At 34.7% G+C, this 14,136-nt stretch overlaps 1 protein-coding gene across 4 annotated transcripts in view; it reads left to right on the forward strand.

Annotated features, from left to right (window-relative positions):
• Nsun6 (NOP2/Sun RNA methyltransferase 6) overlaps positions 1-14,136 on the forward strand; it is a 44,734-nt gene that overhangs the window by 1,753 nt on the left and 28,845 nt on the right. The window contains exons 1-4 of one of the 4 annotated variants that reach the window (XM_047521045.1): positions 3,005-3,497; positions 5,187-5,285; positions 5,731-5,886; positions 7,173-7,252. In XM_047521045.1, coding sequence (XP_047377001.1) covers positions 5,280-5,285; positions 5,731-5,886; positions 7,173-7,252 — 242 coding nt within the window. In that variant the 5' untranslated portion in view covers positions 3,005-3,497; positions 5,187-5,279. Of the gene's footprint in view, positions 1-3,004; positions 3,498-5,186; positions 5,286-5,730; positions 5,887-7,172; positions 7,253-14,136 lie in introns of those variants that run through there. The other 3 variants (XM_047521046.1, XM_047521044.1, XM_047521047.1) reach the window with 3 other exon arrangements.

The raw sequence follows: 14,136 nt of genomic DNA on the forward strand, positions 1-14,136 counted from the left end.
TTAATTCTTTAAAATATTGGAAAATTTAGGCTCAGCATGGAGGAACATGTCTGTAATCCCAGCACTTTGGGACTGGAGGATAGCAAGTTCCAGGCTAGTCTCAGCAATTTAGCAAGGCCCTTAGCAATTTACAGACCCTGTCCCAAAATAAAAAATAAGGGTTGGAGATGTAGCTTGGTAGTAAAGTGACTTTGGGTTCAGTCCCCCAAAAAGAAGGGTTGGGGTGAGCCAAAGTAAAATATTTGAAAACTTTATGTTAAAAACTTTTTTTTTTTTTTTTTTTTTTTTTTTTTTTTTTGTGGGAGGGGGTAGTACTGGGCATTATTAAGCCCAGGAGGGTCTCTTCCATTCTGTTACATTCCCAACCTATTTTAGACATGGTCTTGCTAAATTGCCCAGGCTGTCCTCAAACCTGTGATCTTTTTGCCTCAGCCTCCAGAGTTGCTGGGAATACAGATTACACCACCACACCCAGATTTGTAACACCTTTTCTATGAACAATTAACCTAGTAATGGGACAGCTCTAATGTTAGATTTTTTTTTTTTTCCATTTTAAATAGTTTTAGTTAACAGGTTGAGGAAGTGGCTCAGTGGAAAAGTGCTGGCTAGCCCTTTTGAAGCCCTGGGTTCAACACACAGCACCCTAAGTTGGGGGGGAGGTGTTTTATTTACAGGTCAAGAAATTGAGGCAGGAGAATTGCAAATTTGAGGCCAGACAGGGCAATTTAGTGAAAGCATGTCTCAAAATTTAAAATATAAGAAAAAAGGCTTGGAATGTAACTAATAAATAAATAAATAAATAAATAAATAACTCATGGTAGAATGTTCCTGGGTTCAAACCCCAGTACCACAGGGGGCAAAAGCAAAAAAAAGAAAATAAGTTTTATTTAGATTTAGAAATTTGAATTTTTTACTAACTGGAAGGAAAGAAAATTGGCTCCAACTAAAAAGTGAATATTATTGATTTAAAGAATATAATGTATATTATCTAAACAGAAATCATGCTGATATACTTACTGCTCTGTTAGAAAAAACATGTCAGTTCATATTGTACATTTGTATCAACTGTAAATTGTAGGAGGGATAATTGTAACAATTTCTACATTAATTTTTAAAATTCTTTAAAATATTTAAAACTAATTTCAGTGTATTGATCTATGGAATAATACTATTTGAAAATAAATGTATTTTGAATACAGGAAATGAGAGAAGTCCTGATAGAAAACAACCAGATGATACTATCATTAGGATTATGACTTTTTCTTAAATACTTATTGTATGTTACATCGTTCAATTAAAAGGGAATTTCAGTAAAAACTACATCAAATATTTCTTAGAAGGAACTTTTAAACTAACTTCCGATAATACTTGGAAGAACTAACTTCAGCTACGATTGAATTCAATTTATTACTCAGATCAATTTGCTCATGACTTTAAAGAAGCGTTCAAGCAATGGTGTGTTCTGCAAGCTAAGAATACATCTTTAAAAAATAATTTGAGAAACTCTCCTCAATGTTTAAGGTAATGTCTGTTGTGATTTTAGTGCAGTTGGTCAGTTTTCTGATGAGTTGGGATTGACAGATTTTTTTCCATCAGGAAATTCTCTTTTGCCATATGGCCCAAGAAATCAATATGATTTCTTTAGTAAATATTAGTAAATATCTGTCGAGAGACAAATCCTTTTTAGATGGTATAGGGTATACAAAAGAAGGTTAATATTTCTTCCCTATCAGTAGGAAGAGTATGTTGGTTCTTTTATGTTCACAAAGAGGACCCACAATATTCTGAGTTTCAAAACATCTAAGTCAAAATATCCTTAGATCTGTGACTTTGGTCATAAGCCAATCAATGAGTATTAACATCTCTTCTGTGTTTTAGAGCTAAATGTGACCAGTCTTCCCACTTTTAGCAAATGGTTCTCTTCAACAGGTGCAATGAAACATTCACATGAATTCCTGCCGATTCCTGAACAGTAGCAGTCACCATGGCTCATAAATTACCTGTTTATAGATTTTTAAAGGTGATCCAATTTCTCAAATTATCCAGGTCCTCTCCTCTTTAGAAACAACTGTAACCCTCTTCTTTTTGCTACAATTCCATTCCTTACTTGCTAACTTTACTCCTGAGGTAGAAGTTAGCTCTACTATCAAATTTGCTTCACTTTAGTTTTTCCCTCCAGAATGATTTCCAATATACATGGATAGCACTATCTAACATTTATTAAGGTTTGACTTTGTTCCAGCAGTGTTTAAAGCACTTCAGTGTTCAGTAACAATATCAAGTAGGAAAATGAGTTAAAAAACTGTAATTAAACTAGCTTGAGGTTACAAGAAGTGTTACAAGAAGTGTAATTTGAACCCTATCAAGTCTGGTACTATAAGTCACATTCTTAAAAATTAGAGAGATGTGGATCACCCAAGAATCCTGATAAACCCCACACTTGTAAGTTATAACAATTTTATTTTCCCGAATCGGTTTGTTCCTTTCTCAGGTGGGAGAGAGATGTTCACGATAAGGCAGGGGCTAGGCGTGGTTCTGCACGTATGTAATCACAGCTGACGCAGGAGAAGCCCACGTTACAGGTCAGCTTGGGCAATTAAGCGAGACCCTATCTCAAAACAAGACTGGGGCGCGGAATGGGGGCTTCGATATCAGTGGTGGTAGGGCACTTGCCTACCAATTTCATGAAATCAAAGGTGATTGATGTAGCCAGATAAACTGGCCTCATCCTGTTGGTGGTCACCCAGAAGAACACTAATTGGCCGCCTCTCTCATTCAGGCTAGCAACGTCTTCCGCTCAACCCAAGCTGGTCCACATTTTCCGTGGAACGCAGCGCTCTCTGCCGCCTGTCCCCGGAGCCCTGCCACAAGCCGAAGGGCTGTGAGCACGGGGCGCGGAACCTCCGCAGTCGTGACGTAATGTCTATTTTCTCCTGAGGATTGGGGAGCGGGGGAGGAAGGGGTGTGTCGTAGGCGCCGGAGGTGACGCAGGCCGGAAGTGGGTTTCCACCAGAGTTGGGGGCGCGGGTTTGGAAATTAGGTTGTAAGACTTGAAAACAGCCGCTGCTTGGAGCGTAGTTTCCAGTTCTGCGTCTGTTTAGCCATGGATTCAATTACTACGGCGCTTCCCTTAGTTTTCTTTTCAAATTGAGTGGCATGGTCTTTCGGGACTTCCCGAGCTCCCTGGTGGATCAAAGCCGGGTGCGGTGGAGGCGAGGAAACAGCTTTTAATTTAGCTGAAACTCGGGGAAACCATGGACTGTCCTCGCATTTTCGAATTTAACTCGGCGGGATCGGCGCGATTTCCCTGAGCACCTGAAGGTCCCGGCACTTTGTGGGTTGCTATTCATTTTGAAGATACTGCTCACTGTAATTGGAGAGGAAAAAGACATTTCTCTTGGAGAACTCAAGAGGGGGGAAAAATGTCTATTTTTCCTAAAATATCTTTGAGGCCTGAGGTTGAAAACTATCTTAAAGAGAACTTTATGAATGAGGAGGTGGGTCAAATATATTTGATAAATTTTAAAAGTTCAGATGTTTACACAATCCTTTAGGAATAGAAAATTAAATGAAAATACAGCTTTCTCTTTACCACTTGTCTATCTGAACATAAAAGAAAAACCAGTGTCTTTTCACAGAAATTAATGCTTACTGAGACGAGGTGAATAAAGCATGCGTTTTAACTCTTAAGAGTAGAAAAGGGGAGAAAGAACTTATGCGCCTCTAAGTAGTTATGACACCGAAGCGGGTACGAGGATAAACAAAAGGTCCCAGGCTTCAAAAACTGAAGTCCAATGTAGAAGAAAACGCGGGTTTTCTTGGAGCGCTGTCTCTGATACTCAGGTGAAAAGGATATAATTTGTTGAGTGTCTCTGTAAATGTGATCAGTTGTGCTAGTTGATCTACAAACGGTGCATTTTAATCTTCACTATCTTTTTTGGTAGTTTGTTTTGTTTCAGCAGTACTGGGTACTGAACCCAGAGGCGCTCAACCACCGACCCCAGCCCTTTAAAAAGAATTTGTGAAAGGGTCTGCCCAATTAGAGAGGCAGTTGGGATCATTCTGCTTCAGTCTCCGATTGTAGGCGGCTGTTCTCAATCTAATAGGTAGAAAGATTCAGGGTCCAAGGAATCATGTAACTGATCCAATTTGGCATATCAGTCAAATAACTTATAAAATCTGAAGGCCATGAGCTGAGGTATGATGGAAAAAATTTCAGATTTAGAATCTAAAGCAGTTGATTTGCATTCTATGAGTACATTAATTCGCCTTGTACCCTTTGAGTATGTTAATTTTCATTGATGATTTCCACGTCTTCGAAAATAGAGAATGGCTAAAAATACTTTGCAAGGCTGTTTTAATGGGTCAGACTTAAGTGAAAGCACCTGGAATCCTTTTGGTGCATAATAAGTCTCCAACAATGTTAATTGTTTGCTACTGATAGTGTCTAGCACAGAAGTCCTCAGTGTTAACTCATTGCAAACTCTTCAGTATTCCACTTTACTGTTTCCTGTAGTCAACTTCATTTTTCTAAATCCTTTGATTTTTCTTATGAAATAAGTCACTTAAATGTAACTTTTTAAATATGTTAATGAATTCAGGACCTTTTGATTTGATTTCTACATTTTATTTTCAAAGATTAAGGGACTAGACTATGGAAAACTATTTTCTATTCATTTTAAGGGACTTATAAAGTATGCAATTAAAGAAGTAGGGCATTTAGTGATTGTTTTCAGCAGCTTTTTAAATGATGAACATTGTTATATAAAAATTCAAATGTCTTTGACACCATTGCCTTTTTTCAGACCCACTAGCTACATGATATTAAAAAAAAAAAAAAGCCACCCCTTTGTTTTTTTTTTTGTTTTGTTTTGTTTTGTTTTTGCGGTACTGGGGATCGAACTCAGGGCCTTGTGCTTGCGAGGCAAGCACTCTACCAGCTGAGCTATCTCCCCAGCCCCACCCCTTTGTTTAAAAATAAAAAGTACTGAAGGGAAAGAAATAACTCAATTTTAACAGTACCTTCAGAAGGTAAATATTTTAAGACCAGTGGACTTAGGCTTGTGAGTGACTTATGAAGATTTGGAGGCACAATGTGATCAAAAAAGGGGAAAAGGGGTCCCTTGAAAAGCTTTGTTTAATGACAGGGGTAGCTGGGTGAGACTTTATACCTTCCTTTCTGACAGGCATGTTTGCTACTCTGCCAGTCTCTTTTGGATGATATCTGTTTGTTACATGTAATACTACATTAAAAAGCCGATACCTTGGAGAATCTTTGAATGACAGTGAGTACATCAATGGTATTTATTTGTGTGTATTGATATTTTGAGAGGGTACTAACCAGTTTTCTCTAAGATATGATGTTAGTAAATAACTCTAGAAGACTGCTGGAACAGTTATTGAAGTAGAATGAAATCCTGAATATATAAGAACAGATGTAGCAGATATCAATATTGTGAAAATGTTGCTTTGAACATGCTTTGAGGCAGTGTTTTCTAAGTCCTTTATGTTAGGCATTTTGTTAGGTGTTTATTACCACAGTTAAGCCTGAGAACTCCAAAGTGTTATGTTTTTCATAATGTTGCCAACACAAAAAGAGTACAGCAAAATGAAAGAGAACTAAACAATTGTTAAAAGATGCTTCATTAGATGGAACAAATGAGAAGCATATTCTGGATATTTTTAGTTTGATGAAATCTAAACATTCTTTTTATTTTGTTTTTTCCCCAGGTTTTAGCTGTTTCAAGTAAACAAGATGCACAAGGAAAATTTGAAGCTCTGTTAAATCATCTGTCACATCCTCCATCATTCACAACTGTCAGAGTAAATACACATTTAGCTTCAGTGCAACATGTGAAAAATCTGTTAGTAGATGAACTTAAAAAGGTTTGTGTCAACTTGTCCTTATATCAAGTTACATTACTCCAGTCTGTCATGTTGCTCCACATTAAAGTTCTATGAATGATATAATAATATTGCAGTCTTATAAATAAGAAAGTTGAGAATCATGAATGTTAAATTATTCAAGCTTGTATAGTAAGTGGTAATGCTAGAATTTGAACCTGGCAGTTATAATTCTGAATTAAACAAGGAAAATACTTTTAAAATAAAACAACACAAAGAACTTTTTCTAATTTTTGTCAAAATGTTTGTCAAAAATTTTTGGCATGATATTTCTGTAAGTGAAGACAATATTAAAAAATGACTGTTTTATGATTTCCAGCCAGAAAAGTAGTATTTTTATTTAATTTATATTATTTGCTTTCAGAACAGTTTCTAGCAATAAGTGATTCCACCACCTGTAGTGCTTATTTCCAGTCTAACCAGCCAAATATGATAGAGGATACTGAAAATCCTGAATTTCTGCCAAAAATATTTGTTTCCTTAAAACTGTTAATGTTTCCTTAAAACATGTTAATATTGCATACTAAATAATTTTTAGTAATTTCAATCTTTAATGTCCTATTCAGAAATTTTTAAGTGACTGTATATAGTTCTATATTAGATGTATGTTTTCAGAGTAGGTCATGAAAAGTAAATGTGGTTTGTGTTCATTTACTTTTGGTATTGGGGTTTGAACTTTGTTGCTGTATCACTGAACTACATCCCAGCCCTTTATTATTATTTTTTTATGTTTTCCAGTACTGGGGATTGATTATTTATTTTGAGAGTTACCTAGGCTGGTGTTCAGCATATAATCCTCCCCTTGGGCTCATGAGTAGCTGGGATGATTGGCATTCATTGCTATAGCCAGCTTGTAGTTTGTTTTTAAAGCAAAACAGTAAGCCAGTTGAATCTTATAAAGAAATCAAGTTCAAGGCAGCCTCAGTAATTTAGACCCTATCTTAAAATAAAAAATAAAAAGGGCTGAGTATGGGGCTGGGGAGATAGCTCAGTTGGTAGAGTGCTCGCCTCACAAGCGCTAAGGCCCTGAGTTCAATCCCCAGCACCGCAAAAAAAAAAAAAAAAAAAAAAAGGGCTGAGTATATCTATGGTAGAGTTCTCTTGGGTTTAATCCCCATTATCTATCCCTTCCCCACAGAAAGGATACCTCAGAAATTTAAGAAAATCTTATTTTGAGTTTTTTTTTTTAACCCCATAGAATAAAATGAAAGTGCCCCAAATCAAGCTTTATATTGATTTCTTTATAATTTTGTGTTTGTTTTAAACAGCAGTTTAATGGATTAATTGTTCCTGTTCTTCAACATCCAGACCTTCAGGATGTCTTACTTATTCCTGTTATTGGACCTAGGTTTGTGACAGTTTCATTTTCAAATTATATTCTTCTAAGTAAAAATTTATCACAGGGTATTTTTTTATTCTTGGTTACCATGTGAAGTTTCTCCGTAAATATGGAATTTACAAATTGATAAATGTAGACTTTATCATGGAAAATACTAGATAAGACTAGGAATGGGTGGCAGTACATTGATAATAATGCATATTAATTTTATTTAGTGCGATGATTAATTTTTAAATTTTTTCCACTTTCTGAGAAACTTTTTTAAATGAAATTCCACTGGTAAATTAAACTTTTTTGAGTTGTACCAAATACAAATATCTTTTCTGCTTTCATGACTGAAGTGTTTATAAAATTTTATCCATAATTCAACAATAATGTTAAATTATTGTGTACCAGGCATTGATTAATTCATTTATATATTTGGAAAGTGTATGTTGAAAAACAGGCTTTTTGGGTTCTTTTCCTGATTACCATTTTTGTCTTTGTTTGGTCCTGGGAATTGAACCCAGGGTTGCCTTACAACTGAGCTATATTCCCAGCCCAATTTCTTTTTTTATTTTGATACAGGAGTTTGCTAAGTTGCTGAGGCTGGCCTCAAAGTTGAATCTTTCTGCCTCAGCCTCCCAGCCTCTGGAATGATGGGTGTATGCTACTACTGTACAGTCTTCAAGGAGAATTTTAAAGTCATTAATTTTAGTACAAAGTAAAGACATTTGTTTTGTTAAAGCTTAAAGGTAATTTAGTCAGTAGAAGAATGGTGTAATAATTGGTTTTTCCATGCAACAGAGTATTATATGGCTTTAAAGGTGGAAGAATTTTATGTACCAATGAGATGAGACAAATGGGCTAGTAATACAGTTCAGTGGTCAAGTGCTTGCCTAGCAAACACAAGGCTGTGGGTTTGATCACCAAACACACACATACCCAAAATGATTGTACTTAAGATAATTAGTTTATTTGCAATTAAGAAAATAATAGCTACACATTTGTATATACTTCTTTACATATGGGAAAAAGTCTGGAAGTTATAGTCAACTATTAATAGTAGCTTAACTCTGAGGAAGTTGGATTGGGAGAGGGGGATGAGTAAAAGATTTTTTACTTACAACACTTCTGTTTTGTTTTTTACTGTGAGCTTAATTTTTATAATTAAAAAAATAGATTAACTACAAAGTCTGCCTAGTTTAAGGTGAGATTTTATATACTGTAAAATGGTGAGATTTTCAGGGTACAGTTTGAGCTTTGCCAAATATATACAACTGTGTAGTCAAAACTCACCCCACCCAAGAACTGAGCATTTAATCAGCCTAGAAAATTTTCTTGTATTATGCTACCCTACCAGGAAACTGCTGTTCTGATTTCTGCCATTTCTTGATTTTTGAACTACTCAAATACTACAGTAGATAACAATCATAGGTCTTTTGAGGCTATTCTCCTTATGAGGATGCAAAATTGCAGTTGATTAGGTTCAAAACTTTACCACTTATCATTTTGTTGAAATAATCTTATACTTCAGATTAATACTTTTTAAAATAGCACTTAATTAGGGTTTTCCTCTTTATAAAAATGAAATTTATTGTAAAATTTTAGAATTATACATGAATAGAAAAGTGACTTAATTTTATCTATTTTCCCATCTCCCAATTCTGATTATCTTATTGAATTCATTTTTCCATTTAGTTTGTGTTTACACTTGCACACCTGAATGCATATGTGCATTCATTTGTATGTATATTTTAGAAATAAATTAGAAAAGTCTGTGTGTAATGTTTTACAATTGCTTTTCTGTTCACTTAAGACTCTATTATGGATATTTTTCCATGATTGTCTGTGATTTATTTATTCCTATATTTTAAATAGCTACATGTATTGTATATCTTGTCATTGAGCTTAATTTTTTCAACTGTCTGTTGATTAGACATTTTTTTCCTGTTTTTCATTGTTGCTAAGTGTTGAAGTGATTATTTGGTCTTACCTAAGCATGTGTGCAGAATAAATTCATACTACATGGAATTCCTGGTTCAAAGGTCTGTGCTTGGTCTGGTCATAGACTATTCTTTTAAATTATTTTAAAATACTTTTTCTCCACTTTTTATTGATGCATTATAGTTGTACATATTATGGAATTTGTTGTTGCACATTACTACATGCACACAATATAACAACATAATTTAGCAAATTATGGACTGTTTTAGAAGTGGCTCTTGTAAATAGGGTAGCACATATGTTGTCTGCCTCCTCTGTGCTTTTCTTTCCTTACCTGTTCTTTCCTTATCTCTAGGAATATTAAAAATGCTCTCTAGACATAGTATTGTTGTGAGGCTTAAATTATTACTTAGAATAGTACATGGTACATTGTATATAGTCAGCAAGTGTTTGTAATACTTCTAATTTTTTTATTTCATATGTGTTGCTTTTTCTCATTCAGTTCTACTAGTTCACTTTTGTCTTGTGCTTTTTTTTTTTTTTTAGATGTGCTTTTAAGCTTCTTTGGAAATAGAGAAATATTTAAAACTTTATGTATTTATGTCTTTTTGCTTAAGGTTTTTTGTACTACCCACTGTAGGGTCTGTGTTTAATGTTGACTGAATCCTTTTTGCTTATAACTCATGAATGAACATGGTTGCATCCTAGTATGCAGTTTGCTAAAGAATGATATAGAATGTGGTGAAGAGAAAGCCCAGTTAATCAGACTTTTTTTCAGAAATATTTTCATCAGATCTTTTGATAACACAGCTCTAGTTCTGGTGAGCAGAGCTGATAAAAAAATGTAGTAGTTTGTAGTTCACACTGTTTTTTGTTTGGGGCTTTAGTTCACGAGTATTTAGAAAATTGTATCTGAAACAACTTTTTTTTTTTTTTTTTTTTTTTTTGTACTAGGGATTGAACCCAGGGGTGCTTGCTGTATTACTGAGATACATACATCCCCAGTTCTTTTTATTTTGACACAGGGTCTTCCCCACCCCCCTTAGTTTAAATTCATCTGAATGAGACCCTCTTGATATGTTGCTGAGGGTGGCCTCAATTTTGTGATTTTCCTGCTTCAACCTCCTCTGAGTTGCTAGGATTACAGGCATGCCCAACTTCAATTTGTAATTTTAAATTCTATAGTTTTTTGTTTTCCCTTATTTCAGTACAATACTTCAAATAGGTCAGAATAAAATTTCCCCTTATTTTTCATAATTGAATACATATTGGTGTAAATCTCTAGGTCCAAATGAGGCTGGATTTGCCTTCTTTAACCAGCTTGATTTCCATCTTGTACAGTTGCTTTTCACCAATGTCAGTACTCTTAGTTTATTGCTCACAGTTCTGGAGCCTAGAAATCTGGGATAGGGTGACAGGGTTCTGGTGAGAGCCCTCTCCTGGGTTGTAGATGACTGACTTCTGATCATATCTTTACATCGTGCGAAGATGGTGAGCTCTCTGGGTGCCTCTTATGAAGGTACTAATCCCATTCATGGGATTCTACCATCTTACCTGATTATCTCCCAAAGTCACCTCCAAATGTCATCACACTGGGATTAAGGTTTCAGTATGGATTTTGTATAGGCTGCACATTCAGTTCATAATAAGCACTTTAAAATTTTAATTTGTATGAAGTCATAAAGTAATTATAATAGAATATTGCAGTAATTGCATAAAGACTGCTGGTTAAAGATGGCAGTCCTTCTGAAAAGAAATTGGTTGGCATTTAACAGCATCATTTAATATTATGGTTTTATCCATCTTCCGTTTAAAGGGTTGTTAAATATGTGCAGTTAAAAAGTGCCACGAGAAAAAAAAAATTTAAAAACAAAACAAAAATGAAAAGTGCCATGTAGCTAAGTTTGTTTTTTGTTTTAATGGGCATTCCCATATGTTTAATTCCTAGTTACTTCATTTTTTAATTATTTTAATAGGTTTAATTACATATCTTTGTAGTATTTTTCCTCCATTTTTTTTATTGTGTACTATTGGAAAATCACTTTATTGTTGTTTTACTCTTTTTAAAAAATTTAAGTAAATATAAACTTTTAGCATATTTTATGGCCCTACACCAACTCTTGCATTTCCTCCTTTGTATTTCTTCAGTGTCCAGGATTTCTATTCAGAGTTCATCATGTAAACATCCCCTGCCTGGTATATACCTTCTGGATTCATAGAAGGAAATCTATTGTTCATCTTAAACACCAGTTTTTATGACTTTAGGCACAGTGAACTACTCTTATCAGTTAATAGTGAGGACACTTCTGAAATCTAAATTCTAAATGCCAGTCAAGGCCAGACTTGTAGGTGGACCCTTCAAAGGGAAACAGTGTAGGCTTGTTAACTTTTATCTATAGTCATCCATTCCAGAATTCATTGTTTTTTCTCCTTAACTTTATAATTAACATTATAAATCCCATTATACAGATTTGTGCTGTGGGTAAGGTACAAATATGTTACAAAGACAAATGGAACATATTCATTCAGTTTAAAGAAAGGAACTGTGGTACTAGTCATATGTATGATTAACATGGTCAAAGTGTAAGTGAGGTACTTTTGGAGCATGAAGGATTGAGTACATAGAAATTGTTAAAGATTATCTCTGAACAGGTATTTTCGTTAAGCTTGAAGATGGGTGGGATTTAGGCTGATGAGATTAGGTGAGTAAAGGTATGCTAGATAAAAAGAAGACATATCCAAATATTTGAAGTCAAAAGAAGCCATATGGTTCAGATTTGGCTGCCAAATTGATTTTCAGAAGGGTGAGTGAAAGATTGTAGAAGTTGGGAGAAACAGGTTGTGAAATAGGAAGGATTTTTTAAGTAAGAATTTTTTTCCCCATAGACTCTAGGAGCCAAAGAATTTGTGTTAGAGTAATGATTAGATCTGTATTTTAGAAATATAATACTGGTAGTAGTGATACATTAGTGGGTTGTGAAATCAGTTTTTTATGATGAAATAAATGGATATTTTTGTCATTAAAATTTCTAGAGTAAAGGTATTGTTTCATGAAATGATAAAAGAAGTGTGTGTCCACACACATGGAGCCATATATGTGGAGTGGGTTGTGATATTCATTATTTCTTAGGTTACAATCAAAATTTCAAAAAGCTTTCTTAAGAAGATGGATTTCAGAAGCTGGAGGAGTTAGGAAATCATTTTAGTTTTTAGTTCAGCAGCATGGTAAACTAGAAAACCTGAAGACATTTTTGCTACATACACCTAAGAATGTAATAAAAAAATAAAATGAGTCATAAAATGCGTAGCTGATCAATTAGTAATATAAGTGAAATATTCAGGAATTAGGAATGGAGAGTAATGGGAAAAAGGCAGTAAGCACCTAAAGTAATAGGTGGTTGAGGTTTGAGAAAGGATGTCATTGATGGGTTTTTTTGTTTTTTTGTTTTTTTGTTTTTTGTTTTTGGTACTAGAGATCTAACACAGGGGTGCTTTACCACTGGGCTACATCCTCAATCTATTTTTTAAATTTTGCTAAGTTTTTGAGGCTGGCCTTCAACTTGTAATCCTCTTGTCTCAGCCTTCCGAGTTGCTGGGATTATAATAGTGTACTACTGTGTCTAGCCATTTGTTGGTTTTTAAATTTAGAGTCTTTGATTTTTTTAAAAAAAACCTTTACGTATTTATTTTTATGTGGTGCTGAGGATTGAACCCAGTGCCTCACATGTGTGAGGTAAGCGCTCTACCAACTGAGCTATAGTCCCAGTCCAAGTCTTTGATTTTTAACGGGGTTAACATTGGGATCTGAGATCTGACCAGCAGTCAATATAAGGCAGTAATAGGATGGGGGTCTCTGTTAAGGTCTAGGTTGGAGAAAAAAATTCTGAGAATGCATTATGGTTCCATACCTCATAAAGGTTCAGAATTCAAATCTTATTACTCAAAATGGTCTTGGAGTCTACATTCTGGGAAATTGACATAAAAATTTAGTCCCAAAATTTAGTCTTCCAGTACTTGGCACATAGCAATCAAAATCATTCTAGAGTGGCACACTTTTAAGCCAAACCTCACACTTTTCTCATCCTTTAAAGATAATTTAGGAATCAGAGTATCATGAGTAAGAATTGGTATGTACGGTAAACTAAAGGTATAGAATCCCCCAAATTCTAATAGAACTTTACTTTCTGGTAGAAGCTATAAATCAGTTTTCCTAAACTGATTAAAACAAAAGACTAAAACAAAAGAATTAAATTTAATTCTTTAATTTAATTAAAATTTAGAATTCACCCCACAAGCTTAACTTAGACCCAGCTGATAGGAGAATTATTGAATTAGGTGATGACTCAGGAAATTATCCAGAATGCAGCAGAGATAAAGAAATTAGAAATATGAAATTGAAATTGAGTAGTGGAAAATAGAATGAAAAGACAGCTCATATTTCTAATGAATCCCAGATATAAAGAGCAGAAATAATGAAGGAAAGACAATAAAAGTATTAAGAATTTTCTAGAATTGACAAAAGACAAATTTGAGAAGTACAAGTCTGAACCCAAAGGAAAACAATCCATATCTAGGTACTTCAGAGTGAAACTGCAGACACCAAAGGCATAAAAGATCTGAAAGCAATTAAAGGTAAAAGGCAAGAAACTATATCAGTAACCTAGTAAAGAGATGATGTATGTCTGAAGTCAGGTGCTGGACCCAAGAAGTCAGTCAAAACTTGAGGCAGCGTTCCATAATTCAGGGAAATTCAAGGATTAGGAAGAAGGGGTTTAAAATTACTTTGAGAAATTTCTCACGGTTCCTGTGGGTAGGGAGTCTGCAAATAAGGTGCAGGTGCTTGGTGAAGTCTTGCTTTGTCCTCGCATAGTAGAGGGTGTAAGGGCAAGAGACAGGGAACCCATGTCTGCAAGCCCTTTGTATAGCCTCTCTAAAGGCCTTTCCTCCCAATATTGTGTTGGGAATTG

Source organism: Sciurus carolinensis, chromosome 12, assembly GCF_902686445.1.
Source record: "Sciurus carolinensis chromosome 12, mSciCar1.2, whole genome shotgun sequence".
Classification (NCBI taxonomy): Eukaryota; Metazoa; Chordata; class Mammalia; order Rodentia; family Sciuridae; genus Sciurus; species Sciurus carolinensis.